The sequence below is a fragment of the Neoarius graeffei genome, chromosome 24 (assembly GCF_027579695.1).
Source record: "Neoarius graeffei isolate fNeoGra1 chromosome 24, fNeoGra1.pri, whole genome shotgun sequence".
In the NCBI taxonomy this organism is placed as follows: Eukaryota; Metazoa; Chordata; class Actinopteri; order Siluriformes; family Ariidae; genus Neoarius; species Neoarius graeffei.
Genome location: NC_083592.1, coordinates 48930665 through 48953582, shown reverse-complemented (window position 1 = coordinate 48953582; position 22918 = coordinate 48930665). Strand labels below are relative to the sequence as shown.

Genomic DNA, 22918 nt, shown 5'->3' with positions numbered 1-22918 from the left:
TCTACTTGTAATATAATATATTATAATATAAAATAAATACACTATTGAAAAAGAAATGCAATTACCAGCTTTATCTTGCTATTGTTCAATTTAACTTCACAAAAACTCTATAGAAATGATGTCTATATTATTGGGATGTAAATGCATGTCTGTGAAGATTCTCAGTCATCCAGGTCATAGTAAACTGTGGGTGGTAAAAGAGAGCAACTGGACTTGCTTGAAGATTCTTGAAGACGTTTCACCTCTCAACCCAAAAGCCTTCTTCAGTTCTGTCTGACTAAGGCCCTGTCCACACGACAGCGGATTCAGGTGAATCTGATAAAATTGTTTATCGTTTCGGCCTGGCGTCCACACGGCACCGGCGTTTTGGGTGCCCCAAAACGATATTTTTTTGAGAACGGGTTCCAGAGTGGAAAAATCTGGCAACGGCGCCGTTGCGAAGTCGTCTGGATGAGTAGAACGGATTTGTTTACGATGACGTCACAACCACATGACTAAAACAAGCAGCACTCTCGCTGTTTTGTATGAACCACTGCATTGCATTCACTTTTGTATGCAGCTTTTCTTTTAAATAAACAAGTAACTGAACCATTTCTTGAATTTCTTTTTTTATTGGATAAGACTGCTTTTCGAAATGTTCACACACAATATAAAAAGTTATATAAATTATATAAAAATGCTTTTCAAAATGTTCACACACAATAAGAAAATTAAGTTATATAAAACTATGCACACTAATAAAACTAATTTGTACACACAGAAGGCACGATTTCCTCGTGTAGTCGCAGCCATCTTCTTCTTGTTGTTGTGTGTTTGTTCCTGAGAGTACTTCACGCCGGGTAGAAGAAGGGGTTTATGCGCATGTGTCCTATTTCTTCTATTGTTCTGGTGTCTCCGATGGGACCGTCTTACAGCGCACGTAGAGGTGTGGCATGTGTATTGCATCGTTTTCAGCAAGCGTTGCGTTGCCATATGAACCTGATATTTTACTGATCCGTTGCCCATGTGGACGCGATATTTTTTTTAATAAAATCTCGTTGCCGTTGTCGTGTGGATGTAGCCTAAGGGCTGGGTGTGAACGGCCTAGAGAGTCATTGGGGTGATCAATGGATTGTTGGTTCTCTCTGTCCTCCTGTGAGTCACTGAAAACAGCTGGGTTTTGGTGTGCATTCAGTTGTCTGGGAAGTGTGCCAAGGACTGCATTGTACAGTGCCTTGCAAAAGTATTCATACCCCTTGAACTTTTTCACATTTTTCCACCTTACAACCACGAACTTAAAAGTTTTTTATTGAGATTTTATGTGATAGACCAACACAGAGTAGCACATAATTTGTGAAGTGAAACGAAAAGGATAAATGGTCTTCAAAATTTTAAACAAATAAAAATCTGAAAAATGTGATGTGCATTAGTATTCAGCCCCCCTGCGTCAATACTTTGTAGAGCCACCTTTTGCTGCAATTACAGCTGCAAGTCTTTTGTGGTATGTCTCTACCAGCTTTGCACATCTAGACACTGAAATTTTTGCCCATTCTTCTTTGCAACATAGCACAAGCTCAGCCAGATTGGATGGAGAGCGTCTGTGAACAGCAATTTTCAAGTCTTGCCACAGATGCTCAATGGGATTTAGGTCTGGACTTTGACTGGGCCATTCTAACACATGAATATTCTTTGATCTAAACCATTCCATTGTAGCTCTGGCTGTATGTTTAGGGTCATTATACACTTTATTGTTACAGACTCAAAGGTCCAAATAATACATATAAAAATACACACACACAAAAAAAAAAAAAAACATTTAAGATAGGCCAACATAAAGTTGGCTTTTCCAATGTTTCCACATGTCAGAAATATATAAAATATCACTCTCCTTTATATTACACAAACTCATGATGATAACATTTCTAGATTCATATAACCTACACATAAATTTGTGCATAAGTTTCCTCATCAGAGCCTGAAATGTAGGAACCTTAGCATTTACAAACAAAGCACTTGCACTTTCCCACCTCGGGGCTTTAAGCAATATTCTCAGTGCATCATTATAAGCCACCTTAATCTTATTTATCTTTGCTTTGCTATAATTATACCAAAGCTGAGCTGTATACAGTGATGTACAATAAGTTCTAAAAAGACATGTTTTGACTTCATATGTACACATATAGAACTTTCGTGCCAGCATATTCGCTTGAGCATACAATTTGTAGCACTGGCGCTGGATATCATCATCATCACTTAATCATTCCTTAGTAGATGTCCCAAATATTTTGTTTTCGTAACAACTGTCAGCTCACTGTCATTTAGAAAAAAAGAAGGAAAATGTAACTTTTTATCCTCCTTAGCCCTAGCAATCATTATAACACTCTTTTTTGGGTTGTATTTGATGTCATACTCTATGCCATAATCTGAACAGACTCTAAGCAGTTGCTGCAGACCAGCACTATAAGGAGACAACACAACTAAGTCATCAGCATATAATAAATGATTGACAACCTTATCCCCAATCATACATCCAGTCTTACAGTCTTTTAACTTCATAGACAGCTCGTCCATATAAAAATTAAAAAGAAAAGGAGAGAGAATACCACCTTGTCTGACCCCGTTGGAAACAAAAAAATAACTAGAGGAGGCCTCACCCCATTTGACCTGCATGGTTTGATGAGAATACCAGTACTGCAAGATGCGGATCAAATATAAAGGAACCCCTCGTTCATATAATTTTAAAAATAATTTCCCATGATTAACACGGTCAAACGCCTTAGATGCATCTAAAAAACACATAAATATGGTAGAGTTCTTTTTCGTATACTTTGATATAAGCTCTTTCAATGCATATATACACAAGTCTGTTCCATGTTTATGCTTAAAACCAAACTGATTGTCAGTTGTTATCACATATCCTTGGAGCCTATCCAAAATAATCCGCTCCAAAACTTTGGAGATAATGCTTGCAAGTGCAATAGGCCTATAGTTGCCCGAGTTAGATGCTTTACAAATTTTATCTTTAATGACTGGAACCAATAATACAAATAAAAGGGAGTCTGGTAATACACCATGTGCCAACAGGCCAGAAAAACACAAAGCCAGCAACACAGAAAGTCTGTAGCTCGCATACTTCAGATGCTCTGCAGAGATTTGATCAGGGCCACTGGCTTTATTTACTGCCAGCTTACCAATGGCATCACACACCTCATCTGGTCTAATAACCATAATGTCATCAGGAACAATATAATCATCAACTTTAAAAACAGCACTATCAACACAGTTAAAAATTTCCCCAAAATGCATAGCCCAAAACTCAGCAATATTCCCGTCCCCAACTATACCATCTATAGTGGAGGGAAGGGGAATCTTGCTGTTGTTAATAGCCCTCACTTCATTCCAAAATTCCTGAACACTATTCTGTTGAAGTTTTCTAGCCATTGAGTTAGCCCTCATCATTTGCTCATTTTTTTTCACATAGCGTATGGCATATTTATATCTAGCATTAGCGGCCTTTTTATTCTGAAACTCTGGGCCATGTCTGGCTTTTCCAGCAGCTACCCAGCTTCTTAATGCTTGTTTAGCCTCAGAATGGAGATCAGCCACATATTTACTCCATCCAGGCCTAATCTTTTGTTTTTTCTTATCTCGAATAAAATACTTCCCATCATTAACCAAGCAATTAACAATATTTTCATACATATCAAATAAATAATTACAGTGGTCCTGATTTTTACAATTAGAGTCACAGGAAAATACTAAATATGGTATATATACACTACTGAGACTAGTATCAGTTAGTGCATTATAATTCCAAAGATCACTCTCAGAGAGCTTATCCCACTTTATTTTATTATATGTATGTTGACATCTATTATTGTCAGACAATACTGGTAGGCAGCTCAAATTTAATGTCATTGAGACAGGAATATGGTCTGACATAGCCAGATGATATCGAATGTTAACGTCAGATATACAGTCATGGGCATCAGCTGTGCATATACAATGGTCCAGCCAGGATGTTGTATGCCATGCCTCGCTAATGTATGTATAGCTATTATCAGGCAACAGCATTTTACTGGATAACACCAGTTTACTATTTTGGCAAAAGTCCTGTAAATATTGTCCAAACATAGACTGATTATCCGAAATGTCAGCATTCAGATCACCCATAACAAATATACTTGTACACTCATTTTCTTTAATAAAAGAACTAATGAATGCTAATCTGTTAAGGAATTCGTTCTCATTCTGGTTACATTCATAGGGGGTGTAAACATTTAAAATAACAAACTCATTTTTCTCATAGACCACCTTGATGGCTATAGCCCAGTCAACCTGCAACCGCAAGACAGTTATCAGTGAGTCATACTTCTTTTGCCAGAATATGGCCACACCACCAGGTATTCTACCCCGTATAATGCCCAAACTCAAATCAGTTGTAGACTCCCCTGCCCCATAAAAATCATTATGCACAGAGTTAAGTTTGTCGAGGTCTTGTTTGGGCAATAAAGTCTCTTGTATGCACAGAATATCCACGCTGTTTAAAAGTTGGTCAATCACAATGCGACGCACTTTATCGCTATCACTCTGCCCTAAGCGCAGGCCACGCGCATTGTATGACACAACTTTCATGTTTACAATCCATCCTCAGCCGCGGCAGATGTCCCGGCCCCAGACACAACACTACTCCTCACCACTCCAGGAGTTTTTATGTCCACTGTTTTCCGTGCTTCATAGAAGCGGCGCACAAAGATGCCATCTGGCCAAATTTCCGGATCATACATTTCCTCGACCTTTTCGCATTCTGCCATGATTTTAAATGAGCTATATCGCTTTTGAACACTGTCTATCTTTTGGCAAGTCACATCTCGGTGCAATTTATCTTTAAGATAACAAGTCAATGCTTCCGATTCTACATCCGGGGAAAATCTCGAGGCGAAGACACTCACCAACTTAGTTTTTATGGTTCGTAAAGATCCGCATACACTGGTTCCAACAATACCACTGTTCTTCACCCTCCGAGCCGAATTCAGGCGCGGTTTGGGTTGAAGCTGGGTCAGTCTGCCAGCCTGTTGCTGTTGTCGTCGGCCCCTCCTGACTACACTGCTATATGTTAAAGAAGCAGATAGCCTGGGAGATTGGTCAGCGACTCCATCCGCTGTACTGGCAGTAGGCCTATCCGTAATAGGATTCAAGGTTTCAATCACCATCACCGCGCTATCCACATCTCGCCCTGCGGCGGCCTCACCGCTGTCTGATGGCGTTGGCACATTATTCAAGACGGGTTCGCAGTTCTCAACAGCACACAAACGCTGGTTTAGTCCACTTGCTATCATCCGAAGATCATCGCATTGCCCTGTTTGCACAGACACCGCTTGCTTCAGGGATGTTATATCCGCACTGACACGCTCCAAAGTCCGCAACATACATGACACATCAATACTGTTAAAAGTTACAGGAGGCAGTTCATCTAAATGATGCGACACAAAGTGAGGGATGTTTTCCCCAGCCTCGTTAAGCACTTTAAGACAGCTTTTAATGTTGTTTACGTCTTTCTGTGGCCCCTTGTGCGTAACAAAACGCTGAGTTGTGTGGGGGCAGAGTTCAAACAGTGCCTTCTTTGAATTCTCAATCCACTCGGATCCAAAGTGGTTCACAGCCACCAATATTATATCGTCCTGACTCAGTGTCTTCATTTTCACAACAAGAAAGTTCAGCAGTTCATCCTCCACCAGAGTTTTACCGTTTGCTGTAGTGTAAATCTCTGGTTTTAGTCGAGCTTTTCTCAAAGCAGCACCACCTTTACCTGCTGTGTCCGCCATCTTGGATTCCGCCATACAGCATGTCATAATAATTCGGAAAACAATAGGTTCTCACACTGTACGGTGCTCGGGCCATTGTCTTGCTGGAAGGTGAATCTCCTTCCCAGTCTCAAGTCTTTTGCAGCCTCCAACAGGTTTTCTTCCAGGATTGCCCTGTATTTAGCTCCATCCATCTTCCCATCAACTCTGACCAGCTTCCCTGTCCCTGCTGAAGAAAAGCATCCCCATAGCATGATGCTGCCACCACCATGTTTCACAGTGGGGATGGTGTGTGCAGGGTGATGAGCAGTGTTAGTTTTCTGCCACACATAGCGCTTTGCATTTAGGCCAAAAAGTTCAACTTTGGTCTCATCTGACCAAAGCACCTTCTTCCACATGTTTGCTGTGTCCCCTACATGGCTTCTTATGCCTGTCTTTCAACAATGGCTTTCTTCTTGCCACTCTTCCAAAAAGGCCAGATTTGTGGAGTGTACAACTTATAGTTGTCCTGTGCACAGATTCTCCCACCTGAGCGGTGGATTTCTGCAGCTCCTCCAGAGTGATCATGGGCCTCTTGGCTGCTTCTCTGACCAGTGCTCTCCTTGCTCGCTCTGTCAGTTTAGGTGGACGGCCATGGCTTGGTAGGTTTGTAGTTGTGCCATACTTTTTCCATTTTTGAATGATGGATTGAACAGTGCTTCTTGAGATGTTCAGGGCTTGGGATATTTTTTTATAACCTAACCCTGCTTTAAACTTCTCCAGAACTTTATCCCTGACCTGTCTGGTGAGTTCTTTGGTGTTCATGATGCTGTTTGTTCTTCAGTGTTCTCTAACAAACCACTGAGGCCTTCACAGAACAAGTGTATTTATGCTGAGAGTAAATTACACACAATAGGACTCTATTAACTAATTAGATGACTTCTGAAGGCAATTGATTGCACTGGATTGTATTTAGAGGTATCAGAGTACAGGGGGCTGAATACTAATGCACACCACACGTTTCAGATTTTTATTTGTTTAAAATTTTGAAGACCATTTATCATTTTCATTTCACTTCACAATTATGTGCTACTCTGTGTTGGTCTATCACATAAAATCTCAATAAAAAACTTTTAAGTTCGTGGTTGTAAGGTGGAAAAATGTGAAAAAGTTCAAGGGGTATGAATACTTTTGCAAGGCACTGTAGGTGGCTGATAAATGATGTCTTAGACCAGCGTTTCTCAACCTTTTTTCAGTCACGGCACCCTTCAGAAGTGTGCAAATTCTCAAGGCACCCCCATATAAAATATACGCAGTCATGCTGACCATACGCTGACCCCGGCAGTGACATTGTGACATGGGAAAGGGGGCCGTGAGACAACTTTTGATGATGCATGAGGCGGCGATGATCTGCATTAGTGTAACGATCGTTTAGGGCTGCTCGATATTGGGAAATATCAATATTGCGATATTTTCAGTCAATATTGATATCACGATATTTTAAACGATATTTTTTTTTTTGCCGATTCGTGTAAAGCTTGCGCCAACTCAAAGAGGATGGACTCAAATTCCTCCAATTTATCTCTTGCTTTTCCATTTAGTTTGCAAAATTAAAGTATTTAGGCATGCACTTGCTTTGATTCTACCGTCCTCTGCTGGCTTGTGTCTACCTCTATACCTTGTTGAGTGCTAAGCACATAGCCTAGTGTATATTATGGGACCTTTTTGTGAAGACAGTATATTTGTATTATGACTAAATTTTATTATTTTCTAAATGATACCTGCTAAAACACCTAGATATAGCCATACAAAAAGGGTCTATAAGCTCACATTTTGAAACAATCAAATTTGAAATAAAAAAAACTCATGTTTATCTCACTTAAAGGGGTTTATTAAGCATTTCTCACTATAACAAAACAAATAAATATATTAAGAAAAAATGTAAGGTTTCCAATGTATACAAAACATGTCTATATTTATATAAAAACATTTATATGAAGAAAATAAAAAATAGACTTTGTTCTACTTTTTTCCAAAAATGCTGCATCCAAAAATAAAATGTTCCACTTTTGTATTTGTTACATTTTTTTCGTTAACACCCACCATTGAACTTGGAATGAACTTGAAATGAGCACCTGTCCTGAACTAGCAAATGCTGCTAAAGATTTTTTGCTAGAAACACCAGCCTGTTGACATGGTCAGGTTTCAAAGATGCTCGCAAGCAAGTGACAATGTTCCCACTAGTGCTGAAAACTCTCTCTGAAGAGGAACTTGTGGCAGGTATACACAAGTATTTTCTGGCAAGCTTTGAAAGACGTGGGTAGATGGCCTTCGCATCTCTCCACCATATCATCGGGTCCTTCTCAGCATCTGTTGTTTCGGACTGGAAGTAAGACTGGACCTCGAGAGAAATTACTTGGTCTTCTTGTAGGTGAGGCCCTGCACCCTGGTCTGGAGTGGCCTTGAAGAAGCTGGCCAGGAGCTTCCTCTTCTTGCTAGGAACATCTGTACCAGCAGCATCCTCAGTATCAGCAGGGGCCACAGTTGTCACTGAAGGGGCTTCCACCTTAGAGTCAAAAACACATAGAAAAACACATTCAACAGATGTGTGTTAATATATTAATACATACAACGCAATAACAACAGTAATGATAATAGTAATAATAATATACCATATAATAATACCACACAGTTAAACAATAATGTTGTATTAGTGCATTGTTATAAATTAAATTATTATTACCATAGCACTGGGAGCTCTGGCATCCCTCAGCTCCAGTTTCACTCGACTCACAATGGATTCCTTCTGGTCTTCATCCACATACTTCAACTTGAATCTTGGGTCTAGGGCAGACGCCATGTCAAGTAGCTCTTGTGTTTCACTGCCACTGTATTTCTCATTGAGGTAGCCCAGTATGTCATGCTTGATGGTTTTGGCAAGCAGTGTGTCATCTTCTTGATCTTTCAAGACTGAGTTATTGAAGAGATGCAGTGTTGGCTTCACAAGAGAGATGCTCACATATTTTTCTCCTGACAGCGCGTCTGTGAAATCAACCAGAGGGGCCAGTGACTTATTGACAGCTTCCAGTACATCGATGTCTTGCCAGGAGAGGTATAGATGTCGTTGTTTCCGGTCATTGGAAAGGACCTGGGCAATCGCCTTCTGTTGCTCAAGGATTCTGGCGACCATGGCCTGTCTAGATCCCCATCTGGTCGGGCATTCGGTCTTGAGGGCGTGCTGAGGCAGATTCAGTTGCTTCTGGGCTTCTTCAAGTTCCCTCTTCTTTTTCCAGCTGTAGCTGAAGCTACTGACCAACCTCTTACAGACTCCCATGGCACGGCTGATCTTGTCATCGGAATTCTTCATTGCATTTTCTAAGATTAAAGAAAAAAAAACACAAAGGTGTAAAATAGTTTGTATTTCACATTATTTGCCTTGTAAGGCCACCCACGACTGAACTGGAGGAAACCTAGGACTAATAATGAATTATACCACAGCGAGCTAACTGATTTAAAGCTCATTCAGATTAAGATAAGCAAAGATAAGATTAAAGCACAATGCATTTAATGTTAGTCTGTGCATCGTTTCTCAAAAGCATAATTGATAACCAGTTAACAACTTGGTAATCAGCTGTCTGTAGCTCATTCAAAAGAGTGTTTCGTCTTCAAAACAAGCCTTCCTTTACTTCATTATGAACATTTTAGCCAATTCGTCGACTGAATGTTTTATCATAATGTCCGTGTTTTTTGTTTGTTTGCTTGTTTTGAAGAGAACGACAAGTTCAGCCTAGCTAGCTACCTTCAAGTTGTCAACTAGTTATAGTTATTAGCAATGATGCGGTCGAAAACGCAACCACGAGAAAGCGGTTGTCCAGTTGACAGAGGTTAGGTACCATCACTTATGCCATTTAACAAAGGAATAATAGCTACTCAGTACTCACCTATGGCCAAGTGCAGTCGATGCCCGAAACATTGGAGCCTCGTCCATCCATTGATTTGTGTAGCCAGGTTAACGTTCGCTGCGTTATCAGTGGTGATGCAGACCAATTTGCTTTCGTCTAATCCCCATTGCGCCAGAGATTCCCTCAATATGTCCGCGATGTTTTGCCCCATATGGTCTTCTGGCATGAAAGCCGTCTGCAGACACTTTACTTTTAAGTTGAGCTCGTTGTCGATGAAGTGCACAGTGAGGCTAATATATGGTTCGCTTGTACGGCTAGACCATAGATCCGTTGTTGCTGCGAAGTGATCCGCTTCCAACACTTCTTTTGAAACTTTCTCTCGGCAATTCTCGTACATCCCTGGCAGGACATTTCTGGTGAAATAATGTCGAGAGGGCAGAGCATAGCGTTTGTCAAGCTCTCTGATCATTTTCTTAAAGCCCTCGCCCTCGACTGTATTGATAGCCTGCATATCTTTGGCTAGAAAATAGCCGATGGATTCGGTCAATGCTTTGTGCCTCTCTGAATTTGTGGCGTACTGAGTTGCGTTGTACAGCGTGCCTTGAATTTATGACTGGGTGGTCTTGCTGGTTGAAGCGACGTTGGCCTGGTCCATTTTTTGTTTTTTCTTTACTAGGTCATCGTGAATTGCCCTGTGGTTTACCTTGAGGTGTGTGAATAAGTTTGATGTGTTGGCAAAAGGCGCAGACACCACTCGCCAGCAAATCCTGCATATAACTGTTTTCTGGTCTTCATCCTTCTCCTCAAACCCGAAATGGTCCCATACTACCGAACTTCTTCTCCCTATTTTGGCGACCAACTGAGCCTGCACTGATACTTCTCCTGCATCTTCCATTTCTAGCTTGCTAATGTCTTCACTCAACACAGAGACCGAAGAGAGCGCGCGAGACTGCAGAGCAGTTTTGAAGTCAATGACGTACCACACGCCGCGTTTTGATTAACCCATTCGCGGCCACACCGGTGCCGTGGCAGTACAGATAAATGACAAAAATCGTTTATAATCGGTATTATTAATTTTCATATCGTTTGACGCCAATATCGTTATCGCGATTTAAATACGATATATTGCACAGCTCTACTATCGTTTTTTGGAATTTTAATTCATTTTATTTATTTCAATGTTAGAATAAATATCATATTTTTTTGACGGCACCCCTAACGAAGCCAGACGGCACCCCGGTTGAGAAAGGCTGTCTTAGACCCCCACCTCTGTTCAGTGATGGCCGTTCCAGGTTGACAAAAATGGCTTCTTTAACTCCTCGCTCATACCAGCGGTCTTCTCTGGCTAAAATGCGTACGTTGCAATCCTGAAAAGAGTGTCCTTTGTTGTTAAGATGAAGATAGACAGCAGAGTCCTGGCCTGAGGAACTGGCTCTCCTGTATTGAGCCATGCGCCTGTGAAGCGGTTGTTTTTTTTCCCCAATATATGAGTCCGTGCATTCCTCACTGCACTGAATTGCATACACTATGTTGTCCTGTTTGTGTCTGGCTATTCTGTCCTTAGGGTGGACCAGTTTCTGCTTCAGGGTGTTACTGGGTCTGAAATGTACCGGAATGTTGTGTTTGTAGAAGATCCTCCTGAGTTTCTCAGATAGACTAGAAATGTAGGGAATGGCAATGTTCTTGCGTTTGTTCCTGTTATCCTCCTTGTCTGTTATGTTCCTTTTTCTGCTCTTCTGCAATGGACTCGCAGGAGGACAGAGAGAACCAACAATCCATTGATCACCCCAACGACTCTCTAGGCCATTCAAGTTCAAGTCAACTTTATTGTCAATAATGCCATATGTGCAGGACATACAGAGGATTGAAATTGCGTTTCCCTCTTATCCGCAGTGCAAACAGTAATAAACATGAAATATAAAATATAGGTACAAGGTATAAACTGTAAAAAGGAAAAAAGGGGGGAGGGAAAAAAACCCCCGGGGGGGTTACACACACAAGCTAAAGCTATCTAAGAAAAGACAAGACAGTGGCAATCCAGAAAGTGCAAATGTGGCAGTGTGAACAGAATTAACGGTATAAATTTAAATGTGACGAATGACAATATAAACAGACTGAACAATGTAAACGGGAACAGCAGTCTGACATTATAGTAATTATCAGTATAAATATAAATAAATAAATGGCAGTATGAGCAGAATTTTCAGTGTAAGTATAGTGGTGCTTGAAAGTTTGTGAACCCTTTAGAATTTTCTATATTTCTGCATAAATATGACCTAAAACAGCATCAGATTTTCACACAAGTCCTAAAAGTAGATAAAGAGAACCCAGTTAAACAAATGAGACAAAAATATTATACTCGGTCATTTATTTATTGAGGAAAATGAGCCAATATTACATATCTCTGAGTGGCAAAAGTATGTGAACCTCTAAGATTAGCAGTTAATTTGAAGGTGAAATTAGAGTCAGGTGTTTTCAATCAATGGGATGACAATCAGGTGTGAGTGGGCACCCTGTTTTATTTAAAGAACAGGGATCTATCAAAGTCTGATCTTCACAACGCATGTTTGTGGAAGTGTATCATGGCACGAACAAAGGAGATTTCTGAGGACCTCAGAAAAAGTGTTGATGCTCATCAGGCTGGAAAAGGTTACAAAACCATCTCTAAAGAGTTTGGACTCCACCAATCCACAGTCAGACAGATTGTGTACAAATGGAGGAAATTCAAGACCATTGTTACCCTCCCCAGGAGTGATCGACCAACAAAGATCACTCCAAGAGCAAGGTATGGAATAGTCAGCGAGGTCACAAAGGACCCCAAGGTAACTTCTAAGCAACTGAAGGTCTCTCTGACATTGGCTAATGTTAATGTTCATGAGTCCACCATCAGTAGAACACTGAACAACAATGGTGTGCATGGCAGGGTTGCAAGGAGAAAGCCACTGCTCTCCAAAAAAAACATTGCTGCTCGTCTGCAGTTTGCTAAAGATCACGTGGACAAGCCAGAAGGCTATTGGAGAAATATTTTGTGGATGAATGAGACCAAAATAGAACTTTTTGGCTTAAATGATAAGCGCTATGTTTGGAGAAAGGAAAACACTTTATTCCAGCATAAGAACCTTATCCCATCTGTGAAACATGGTGGTGGTACTATCATGGTTTGGGCCTGTTTTGCTGCATCTGGGCCAGGACGGCTTGCCATCATTGATGGAACAATGTATTCTGAATTATACCAGTGAATTCTAAAGGAAAATGTCAGGACATCTGTCCATGAACTGAATCTCAAGAGAAGGTGGGTCATGCAGCAAGACAACAACCCTCAGCACACAAGTCGTTCTACCAAAGAATGGTTAAAGAAGAATAAAGTTAATGTTTTGGAATGGCCAAGTCAAAGTCCTGACCTTAATCCAATCGAAATGTTGTGGAAGGACCTGAAGCAAGCAGTTCATGTGAGGAAACCCACCAACATCCCAGAGTTGAAGCTGTTCTGTATGGAGGAACGGGCTAAAATTCCTCTAAACCGGTGTGCAGGACTGATCAACAATTACCAGAAAGATTTAGTTGCAGTTATTGCTGCACAAGGGGGTCACACCAGATACTGAAAGCAAAGGTTCATATACTTTTGCTACTCACAGTTATGTAATATTGGGTCATTTTCCTCAATAAATAAATGACCAAGTATAATATTTTTGTCTCATTTGTTTAACTGGGTTCTCTTTATCTACTTTTAGGACTTGTGTGAAAATCTGATGATGTTTTAGGTCATACTTATGCAGAAATATAGAAAATTCTAAAGGGTTCACTAACTTTCAAGCACCACTGTAAACATGGCAGATATGACAGTATAAACAGTGTAGCAGTGAAGTCTATCAAAGATTAAAGGACCCATGGCATGGTGGTTTGTTGATGCTTTAAACGGGCTCGTGGAGGCTTCCGGATGTTATATCCGCAGCCTTTCTCGAAATGAACCCTCGGCATGTAGATATAGCCTCCTGGGAGAAAGCCCCATTTCAGCCCTTTTCCCAGTGCGTTGTTTTGCTAATGAGAAGCATGGAGGCGGGGAAGGGTAGAGGTTGGGGGCGGGCCATGGGGGGAGGGGCTTGACCCAGCTGCGGGCATGCTACCTGTGTGTGAACAGTAGCAATGGCAGGTCAAGCAACAGTCCAGAGAACAGAGAGTGAGAGTGTTCGGAGTGGTAGTTTACGAACGTATAATACCCTAGGCTTGAACACGCACTCCATAACCAAAGAGGATAGAAGCAGCAACTACAGCAACATATCGCTTATCCAACAGAAGACATGCATTGCGGAGCAATAGTCAAACATAAGCTCATAAGTTACAGTCAATTTCCAGACTAAACTCAGTTTAATAGAGCATACTGCATGCTTTTTGGTTTTGTAGCGCAGAGTACCTGGCTAACTGCAGGAAGCGGTTAGCTGCACAGCTAATGTAGCCATTGCAAGGCTAACGCACTGATTTTAAAACACGGCAAAACGACTTAACAGTTATACACTTACTTGTTCGGTGTTTGTTGCTGATGCGGCAGGGATGCTTGGTACGGACCCAGGCTTCAGTGACAGTTGATGTGCAAAACCTGCCCTGTACTGTCCCAAGTTGTGGAAACATTCCTCAGGAAAATGCTTCCGACAAACATACACCGTCTTAGGTAGACTCGACGGCGTATTATTGGAGTAAATAAAATTAAGCCACTGCGTCTTCGGGGGCTCTCCCGTCGGCAGTAAAAACAGACTCCTTTCTGTGTTGTTACATCCATGTACAGCGCAATTTCCATGTTTTGCTCGCTTAGGTGGTGCCATGTTGTGTCCTCTATGGTCTCCTCACTACAAAATTGAAGTGACGTATCTATGGTGGCAACTTTTGAGCTGGGCGGGCAATCTATACAGTGGGTGGGAATCCAGAGGGGGGGCGTGGGGATCATCTCCCTTGCTGACGTAGTAAAGGGAAGAGCCTATCAACGCGCCATTTTGACGCGCCATTCTCAAATGTTGACAAAGGGTGGGCATAGTTTGGTTTACACATTATGACATTTCTAGCCACTGGGGTGACTTAAGAAGGTCAGAGGAACTCATTTTAACGTTAAAAAACCTCAGAAAGTGAAAATTTCATGCCATAGGACCTTTAAAGATGTATAATGTGTAAAGTGTTGTAAACAGTTTTTATATAGTGCAATTAACTATTTATAAAAAAGGCAGTATGAGCATAATTTTCAGTGTAAGTATAAATATGGCAGATATGTGAAAAGTGTAAATAGTGTTCTAAGCAGTTTCTATATAGTGCGATTAACAAACAAACAAAAAAACATGTAGACAGTATTGTAAACAGTTTTAACATAGTGCAATTGAATTCCGTTACAGTTCATTAAAGTGGCTGGCGACATTTGGTTTGTGTATTAAGGGAAGGGGGTACTGGCCTGGGAGGGAGTTCAGCATCCTGACGGCTTGGTGGATGAAGCTGTCTCTCAGTCTGCTGGTTCTTGCCCGGAGGCTTCTCATTCTTCTCCCAGAAGGCAGGAGGCTGAAGACGTGGTGGTTGGGATGGGTGGAGTCGCCCGCAATGCTGAGTGCTCTGCAGGCCAGGCGTGTGTTGTAAATATCCTGAAGGGAGGGTAGCGGGACACCGATGATCTTCTCAGCTGCTCTCACTATGCGCTGCAGGGTCTTCTGGCAGGATGCAGTACAGCCGCCGTACCACACAGTGATGCAGCTGGTCAGGATGCTCTCAATGGTTCCGCGGTAGAAGGTCTGCATGATAGGGGCTGGTGCTCTAGCTCTTTTCAGTCTGCGGAGGAAGTAGAGGCGCTGCTGAGCTTTCCTGGCCAGCGATGCGGTGTTGCTGCTCCAGGAGAGATCCTCAGTGAGGTGCACACCCAGGAACTTGGTGCTGCTCACTCTCTCCACAGCGGCACCATTGATGGTCAGTGGAGGATGCTGGGTGGAGGCTCTCCAGAAGTCGACAACCATCTCCTTTGTCTTCTCCACATTAAGAGAGAGATTGTTGTCTCTGCACCACGCGGCCAGTTGGCTCACCTCATCCCTGTAGTATGACTCATCATTGTTGTTAATGAGTCCCACCACAGTCGTGTCATCCGCAAACTTGATGAAGAGGTTGCTGTTATGTGTTGGTGTGCAGTCGTGGGTCAGCAGGGTGAAGAGAAGGGGGCTGAGCACACATCCTTGGGGGGCCCCAAGTCCAGCAACCAGTTGCAGAGGGAGGTGTTTAGTCCTAGACAGTCCAGTTTCTGTATCAGCTGCTGGGGGATGATTGTGTTAAATGCTGAACTAAAGTCTAAGAACAGCATCCGCATGTAAGAATAGAATAGAATAATCTTTGTCATTGTACCGGGGGATACAACGAAATTGAGGGTGCTCCCACAGAGCCACCATACACCAGAAAAATAAAATGTACATAAGAGACACAGAATATACAATAAAAACGTCAGGGAATAAAACGTCAGGGAGTTAAGTATAGTCTCTCAAAATTGAGACATAAAATGTGCAATTAGCAGATAAAAGGCAATAAATATAAGGTGCTAAAACAAGAAGTGGAGGTAGATTTGTTGGTTGTTGGGGTGGAGGTGTTATGTGAGTCCATTTGTGAGAGAGTGTGTGTACATGTGTCCGTTGTTGTTGGCAGTCCTGATGGCCATTGGGAAGAAGCTGTTTGTCAGTCTGCTGGTGTGGGACTTTATTGACCTGAAGCGTCTCCCAGAGGGCAACAGATCAAACAGGGGGTGGGCAGGGTGTGAGGGGTCTCCTGTGATGGCCTTGGTTCTTCTGAGGCAGCAGGATGTGGAGATGTGTTCCAGGGTGGGCAGAGGGCAGCCGATGATTTTTTTGGGTGGTGTTTATGACCCTCTGCACCGCCTTCCTATCCACAGCTGTGGAGCCTGCGTACCAGACACCCAGACAGTACGTCAGTACGCTCTCCACAGAGGAGTGATAGAAGGCCAGCAGCAGCTTAGTGTCCAGGTTGTTCTTCCTGAGGACGCGTAGGAAGTGCAGCCGCTGCTGAGCCTTCTTCACTAGGGCCCTGATGTTAAAAGTCCAGGTGTGAGAGTCCTTAGTGTCCAGGTGAGTGAGAGCTGAGTGGAGAGCGGTGGAGATTGCATCATCAGTGGACCGATTGGCCCGATATGCAAATTGGTACGGGTCCATGGAGGGCGGGAGGATGGATTTTATGTGCTGCATGACTAACCGCTCAAAGCACTTCATAATGATGGGGGGTCAGTCCCACAGGGCGGTAGTCGTTGAAGCAGGATGGAGAGGCCTTCTTTGGAACAGGGATGATGGTGGTGCTCTTGAAGCAGGTGGGAACAACAGCTTGGCTCAGGGAGGTGTTGAACATGTCTGTGAGCACTTCTGTGAGCTCCTTTGCACAGTCCTTTAGCACACGACCTGGAATGTTGTCAGGTCCTACAGCTTTGCGGGTGTTGATCCTGGAGAGGGATCTCCTCACACTGGCTGGAGACAGGGACAGCACCTGATCATCCGGAAGGGGTGGTGTTTTCTGTGCAGGCATGCTGTTGTTGGCTTCAGACCGTCCAAAGAAGTTATTTAGACTGTTCGGCAGAGTGATATCCTTGTCACAGGTCTGTGGTTGAGGTTTATAGTCCGTGATGGTCTGTATCCCCTGCCACAGGCTCCTTGTATCTCTGCTGTCAGTGAAATGATGGGCTATCCTGCTGCTGTACTGCTTCTTTGCTAGTCTGATGCCACGGGACAAGTTGGCTCTTGCTGATCTCAGACCAGCCTCATCACCTGCTCTGAAAGCAGCGTTCCGGGCTTTCAGTAACCGATAGACTTCCCCCGTCAGCCATGGTTTCTGGTTGGCCCGTACTGTGATGGTCTTAATGTCTGTGACATCATCAGTGCATTTACTAATGTAGGCTGTAACAGTGTCTGAATACTCCTGGATGTTGATCTGGTGGTTGTAAGTGGCTGCCTGCTTAACCATGTCCCAGTCTGTGATGTTAAAGCAGTCCTGAAGTGCTGAGGAAGCACCCTCTGGCCACACCCGTACCTGCTTCTGGACCGGTCTGGTGACTTTGACCTTCGGCCTTTATGCTGGCATTAGCATAACAGTGATGTGGTCTGAAGCACTGAGATGGGGGAGGGGTGAGGCCTTGTATGCTCTTCTCAGGCCAAGTTTACATTAGACCGTATCAGCGGATCATCAGATTAACGTTTTTAAAACGATTAGTGTGCACACAGCAACACCAATACACGATTCGCGTGCACACAGCAACACCAATACACGGATACGCTCGGCTCCGCAGGCATCCTGCGCTCCAAATCACTCCGCCCTGAACAGCGAGTGCCCTCTGGAGGGTGCGCACTCCGGCCCTGCGCAGCTCACAGAGCACGCGAGTATAGAGCACGAGCAGTGATTCGGGACTGAGCCGCTGTGTGTGTGATCTCAGCGCATATCACTTACCACTTGCAAGTGGAAGGATGGCAAGCCTAAAGACAATCATAACTACACAATGGGCAGTATTTGCATCAGTATTTGCAGTATTTTCATACTTTTATACTCTTTAATGAAAGGTGATACAAGGCGGAAGTCCGCGCCGTTTTTCAGCAGTCACGTCACATGACCAATGCCAGCGAATCAGGAAGGTGGATGTCACAGTGACGTTGTCCAATGACGACGCCAGCTAGAGCTCAGCACAAGCGTATCCGTGTATTCTCAATGTTTACACAGCACCGGATCAGACATGATCTGGATTGAACACGTGGACCCTGGCGGATTCCCGTTTCCCGGCGTTTCCAGGCGGTTTAATGTAAACGGACAGTGCATCCGCGAAGAAAATGAGACAGATACGGTCTAATGTAAACTTGGCCTCAGTGTAGTGTAAACCTGGTCCAGTGTGTTGTTTCCCCGTGTTGCAAAGTCAATGTGTTGATGTAACTGAGGAAACACTGTTTTGAGATTTGCATGGTTGAAATCCCCAGCTATGATAAGTCCCTCTGGATGGGCTGTCTGTTGGTCGCTGATGGCACAGTACAGTTCACTCAGTGCCTTGTCCCTATCGTTGTTGTTACAGCTGGGAGGAATGTAAACTGCAACAAGCAGGATGGCAGAAAACTCCCTTGGTAGATAGAAGGGCCGACATTTGATGATCATAAACTCCACAAGGAGTGAACAGTGTCTGCAAACTACCACAGCGTCCTGACACCAAGCATCCCTGATGTAAGCACAGACCCTGCCGCCGCGGGTCTTACCTCCTTCAATGTGGGCTCTGTCAGCTCGATAGCATGTTAGCTGGTCAAGCTGGATGGCGGAGTCCGGTATGCTGTCGTTGAGCCATGTTTCCGTGAACACAAAAACACAGCACTCTCTCACAGCCTGCTGGGTCGGTCTCAAAAGGTGAATATAATCCAGTTTGTTATCCAAGGAGCGTACATTGGCGAGTACGATGGACGGTATAGCCGGCTTGTGTGGATTAGCCATTAGCCTGGCTCAGATACCCCCGCGCTTTCCCTGCTTCTGCTTCCTCTCGCACCGCCTACGGCGCTTCCTCTGCGGGTGTGCAGCAGTAGTGGGGGTCAATGTCAAAGCGGGCCGCCGGAGTAGGCTGAGGTCATGTAGCTCCTTAGCGTGTGCCAGGTTTAACTTACAGAAAAAAGTGTTGCCAATGTCAAAAAGAGTCCCACAGCTGTATGTGCGCCTCGGGACAGACAAACACGACGAAAACATACCATCACTGAAGCACACCGACGAAGACAAACATGTAAACACCACGTTATCGGGACAGAGAGGAGCCGCTGCGTCTGCACGCGCTGCCATTTTAGTGTATAATCACACTAAAATGGTGTGATTTTACACTAAAATTTTCACACCCAGCCCCCAGTGACCCACACCAACAGGATGACCCAACGACATCTTAGGATTACTTTTCATCTATGAGAGGATAAATACCTGATACTCTCTATTAGTCAGACAGAACTGAAGAAGCCTTTCGGATGAGAGGTGAAACGTCTTCAAGAATCTTCACGCAAGTCCAGTTGCTCTCTTTTACCACCGACGTAAATACATATTTACCTGCACTGCTAATCATTTGCTTGAACCTAATTTTAGGACAAGGAGTAAGATGTAGGCTAAAAAATTAATGTACATTGGGATAGAAATGATGATCATTTAAAAAAAAAAATCCTACTTGTCCAGAGAGATTTGTAGGATACATTTGCTAAGTAATGTTTGTTTGTGGCCCTACTGTGACTGTCTGTTGGTCTACGCCTGTGTTTATAGTGCAATATGCAAGTCTGTTTAGCTTTCTAATATGTTTACTTATTGTTGTCTTGTGCGCATTTACTGTAACTTGTTTATTGTACATACCAGCACATTGGAGTTTGGAGAAACGTAATTTCTTTCAGCCGTGCACTGCTTGTTGTATGGACTGAATAAGAATAAAGTTTGACTTTGACTAATGGGATGCCAGTTCCTCACAATAGTCCAGGAGTAATAGGGTTATACCCGGAACAAATTAGTAACAAGCTGAAAATTTCAGAATATGTTCAGAATACCTTTAGGAATAACATACTAAAAGTCCCCGGAAATCCCCCTTGTGCTCTCTGAGAAATTCAAGATGGCGTCCAAAATGGCCACCAAATGGAGATCTGCCCATATCTCAGGCCCAAAACAAAATATTAATGCAATTAAAAGGTCAGAATATATGTTTTGTAGGGTAGGAGAGTAAATTCCAACATGTGTGTATTAATTACATTGTGTATTAACATTATATAATAACAATGTACACATTATTATAACAGTATATTTGTGTATAGTGTGGATCCATTGGTTACTCGTTCACTCCGTATCATCCTATTCTGTTCACAAAACAACAAACACAATTACTAGGGGTTGGAGCACTTATTTTCATTAATATTAATTAAAGTAAATTGGTGGTGTAAAATGAAAAATGGCATGTTAAAACGTCATGCTGAGTTCAGTCATTTTTAAAAGGTCATGCTGAGTTTAGTCATTTTTTGTCCGAACACACTGGCATTGCTAGTAGTAAAGACTGGCGCTAGAAACTCAAAGATTAATTTTTTTCCACCCTTAAACAAGCTTGAATAAATTCCCTACTTCATTGATGGTACAACACAGGTCCAAGCATTACAACTGAGGCACTGAGAAGTGTTTAAGTCTACTCATTGTTTATAAGCAAGAGCTTTTATTGAGGCAGACCTTTTTGTCATGAAAGTCGCCGGAATGTTGAAGAAGTGTACTGAAACAGCTTGCCATTGTAGTTTTAGAAGATAGAGTTCTCAAATTTAATTTCCCTTTAATATTTTATCAAAGCTTAAAGATGCACTAAATATTAAGGAAATTGATGTCTAATTGTTGTCTTACATTATGTTCATGTATGTAGGTAGCCTACTAAGCTAATCTGTCAATCATGTCAACCATCAAATTCCATGTAATTTCCACATTAATGACCTTGTAATCTTGGTTAATTTTAATTTTAACAGTGTGACAATGGTGAATTTGCATTGCTTGTATGAGAGAACATATAATTTAACATTTTAATTGCATTTATATTATGTTTTATCCCTGAGATATTGAAAAATCTCCAATCGGCGGCCATTTTGGACGCCATCTTGAATTTCTCAGAGAGCACAAGGTGGATTCCCGGGGACTTTTAGTATGTTATTCCTAAGGGTATTCTGAACAGCTTGTTACTAATTTGTTCCGGGTTGGACTCAATTTTGAGCTAATGCTCTTGGGCTACAAGTCATCATGCACACGTTCACGTCCATTTCATCCAAAAAAAGATCTGGAATACTGATTCGTCTGATGACAATGCACGTTTCCAATGTGTGATGGTCCATCCCAGATGCCTCTGAGCCCAGAGAGGTCGACGACGCTTCTGGACGCTTAACATAAGGCTTCCTCTTTGCATAGTAAAGTTTTAATTGGCATTTATGGATGTACCGTAACTCCGTATTGTAGTGCTTGAGAAATATTTGCCAAAGTAGTTATAGCTACAGATGAATGACCGTTCTTGATGCAGTGCCGTCTGAGGGATTGGAGATCACTGGCGTTTAGCTTAGGCTTGAGCCCTTTACACACCAAAATTCCTCCAGATTACTTGAATCGTTTAATGATGTGCATCGTAGAGGATGAAATATCCAAATCTCTTCATATCTTTCTTTGAGGAACATTGTTTTAAAAAATTTTCAATAGTTTTCTCAAGCATTTGTTGACAAACTGGCGATCCTCGACCCAACTTTGCTCCTCAAAGACCAGGCCTTTCCTGGATACTGATTTGGTACCAAATCATGATTACAGTCACCTGTTTCAATCACATCTTTATTTAATTGTTTTACCCTCATCACTAGCTCTAAATTGTCTCCGTCCCAACTTTTTTTGGAATGTGTTGCAGGCCTGAAACACAGGAATGGATGTATATTAACAGATGAAATGAAGTTGACTGGGGGGGGCATGAAATATCTTGGGTTCATTCTGTCTGCAATGAAATACAAGTCAAAGTACATTTAGAAGTCACTGCTTTTTTTTTTTTTATTTGCAATTTCCATACTGTCCTAACTTTTTCTGATTTGGGGTTGTATAATATAAAGTAATACAATAATGATGTTGGGGTACTAGGAGCTGGCATGTTGGTCTTCTACACAGATTAAAAAAAAAGAAAGACTGTAAAGAACTTTCTGTACCATCTCCACTGTTAATATTAGAACAACTACCAAACTGAATAAAATGTACGCCTGATATGTTTAATAATAATAATAATAATAATAAGTTAAATTTATATAGTGCCTTTCAAGAAACCCAAGGATGCTTTACAATTATAGACAAGGGGAAAAAAAAATAGTAAATAAATAAAAGTAAAAAGTCCACCAAGTAGGGTCAGGACGTAATTCCCATGGTGTAGCAGCCACAGTCCCACCAAAAGGCGCACGAAAACGAGTCCCACATCTCCAGCACCGCCGCCGTGACGCTGTCAGCAACATCGCTTGAACACCACGCCATGGATCCACAAAGCGAGCACAGAAGCACCGACATGCAGAGCGCTGGTATGTCCAAACCACCTGCACAGCTGCCGCGACACAAACCAGCAACATCGCTCAGAACATCACGCCAAGCATTAAAGCACAGAGCGCTGGACAACCACGATGTAAAATGAGCAACGAGCTCACTGCAGTCCACAGCTGGGAGCACAGGCATCACCCACAGCGAACCAAGGCCTGGAGGGAACCGACGCCCAAAACTAGG

The 22918-nt window shown here is 42.6% G+C and overlaps 2 protein-coding genes across 2 annotated transcripts in view; one reads left to right on the top strand and one right to left on the bottom strand.

Annotated features, from left to right (window-relative positions):
• tctn2 (tectonic family member 2) overlaps positions 1–22918 on the top strand; it is a 57865-nt gene that overhangs the window by 475 nt on the left and 34472 nt on the right. The gene's annotated exons all lie outside the window — the stretch shown is intronic.
• On the bottom strand, positions 7813–10220 carry LOC132872520 (E3 SUMO-protein ligase ZBED1-like). Its single transcript, XM_060907414.1, has 3 exons — positions 9704–10220; positions 8506–9137; positions 7813–8328 (listed from the first exon to the last, which is right to left on the bottom strand). The coding sequence occupies exons 1-3, from the start codon at positions 10173–10175 to the stop codon at positions 7921–7923; spliced, it is 1512 nt and encodes a 503-aa protein (XP_060763397.1). The 5' UTR covers positions 10176–10220; the 3' UTR covers positions 7813–7920.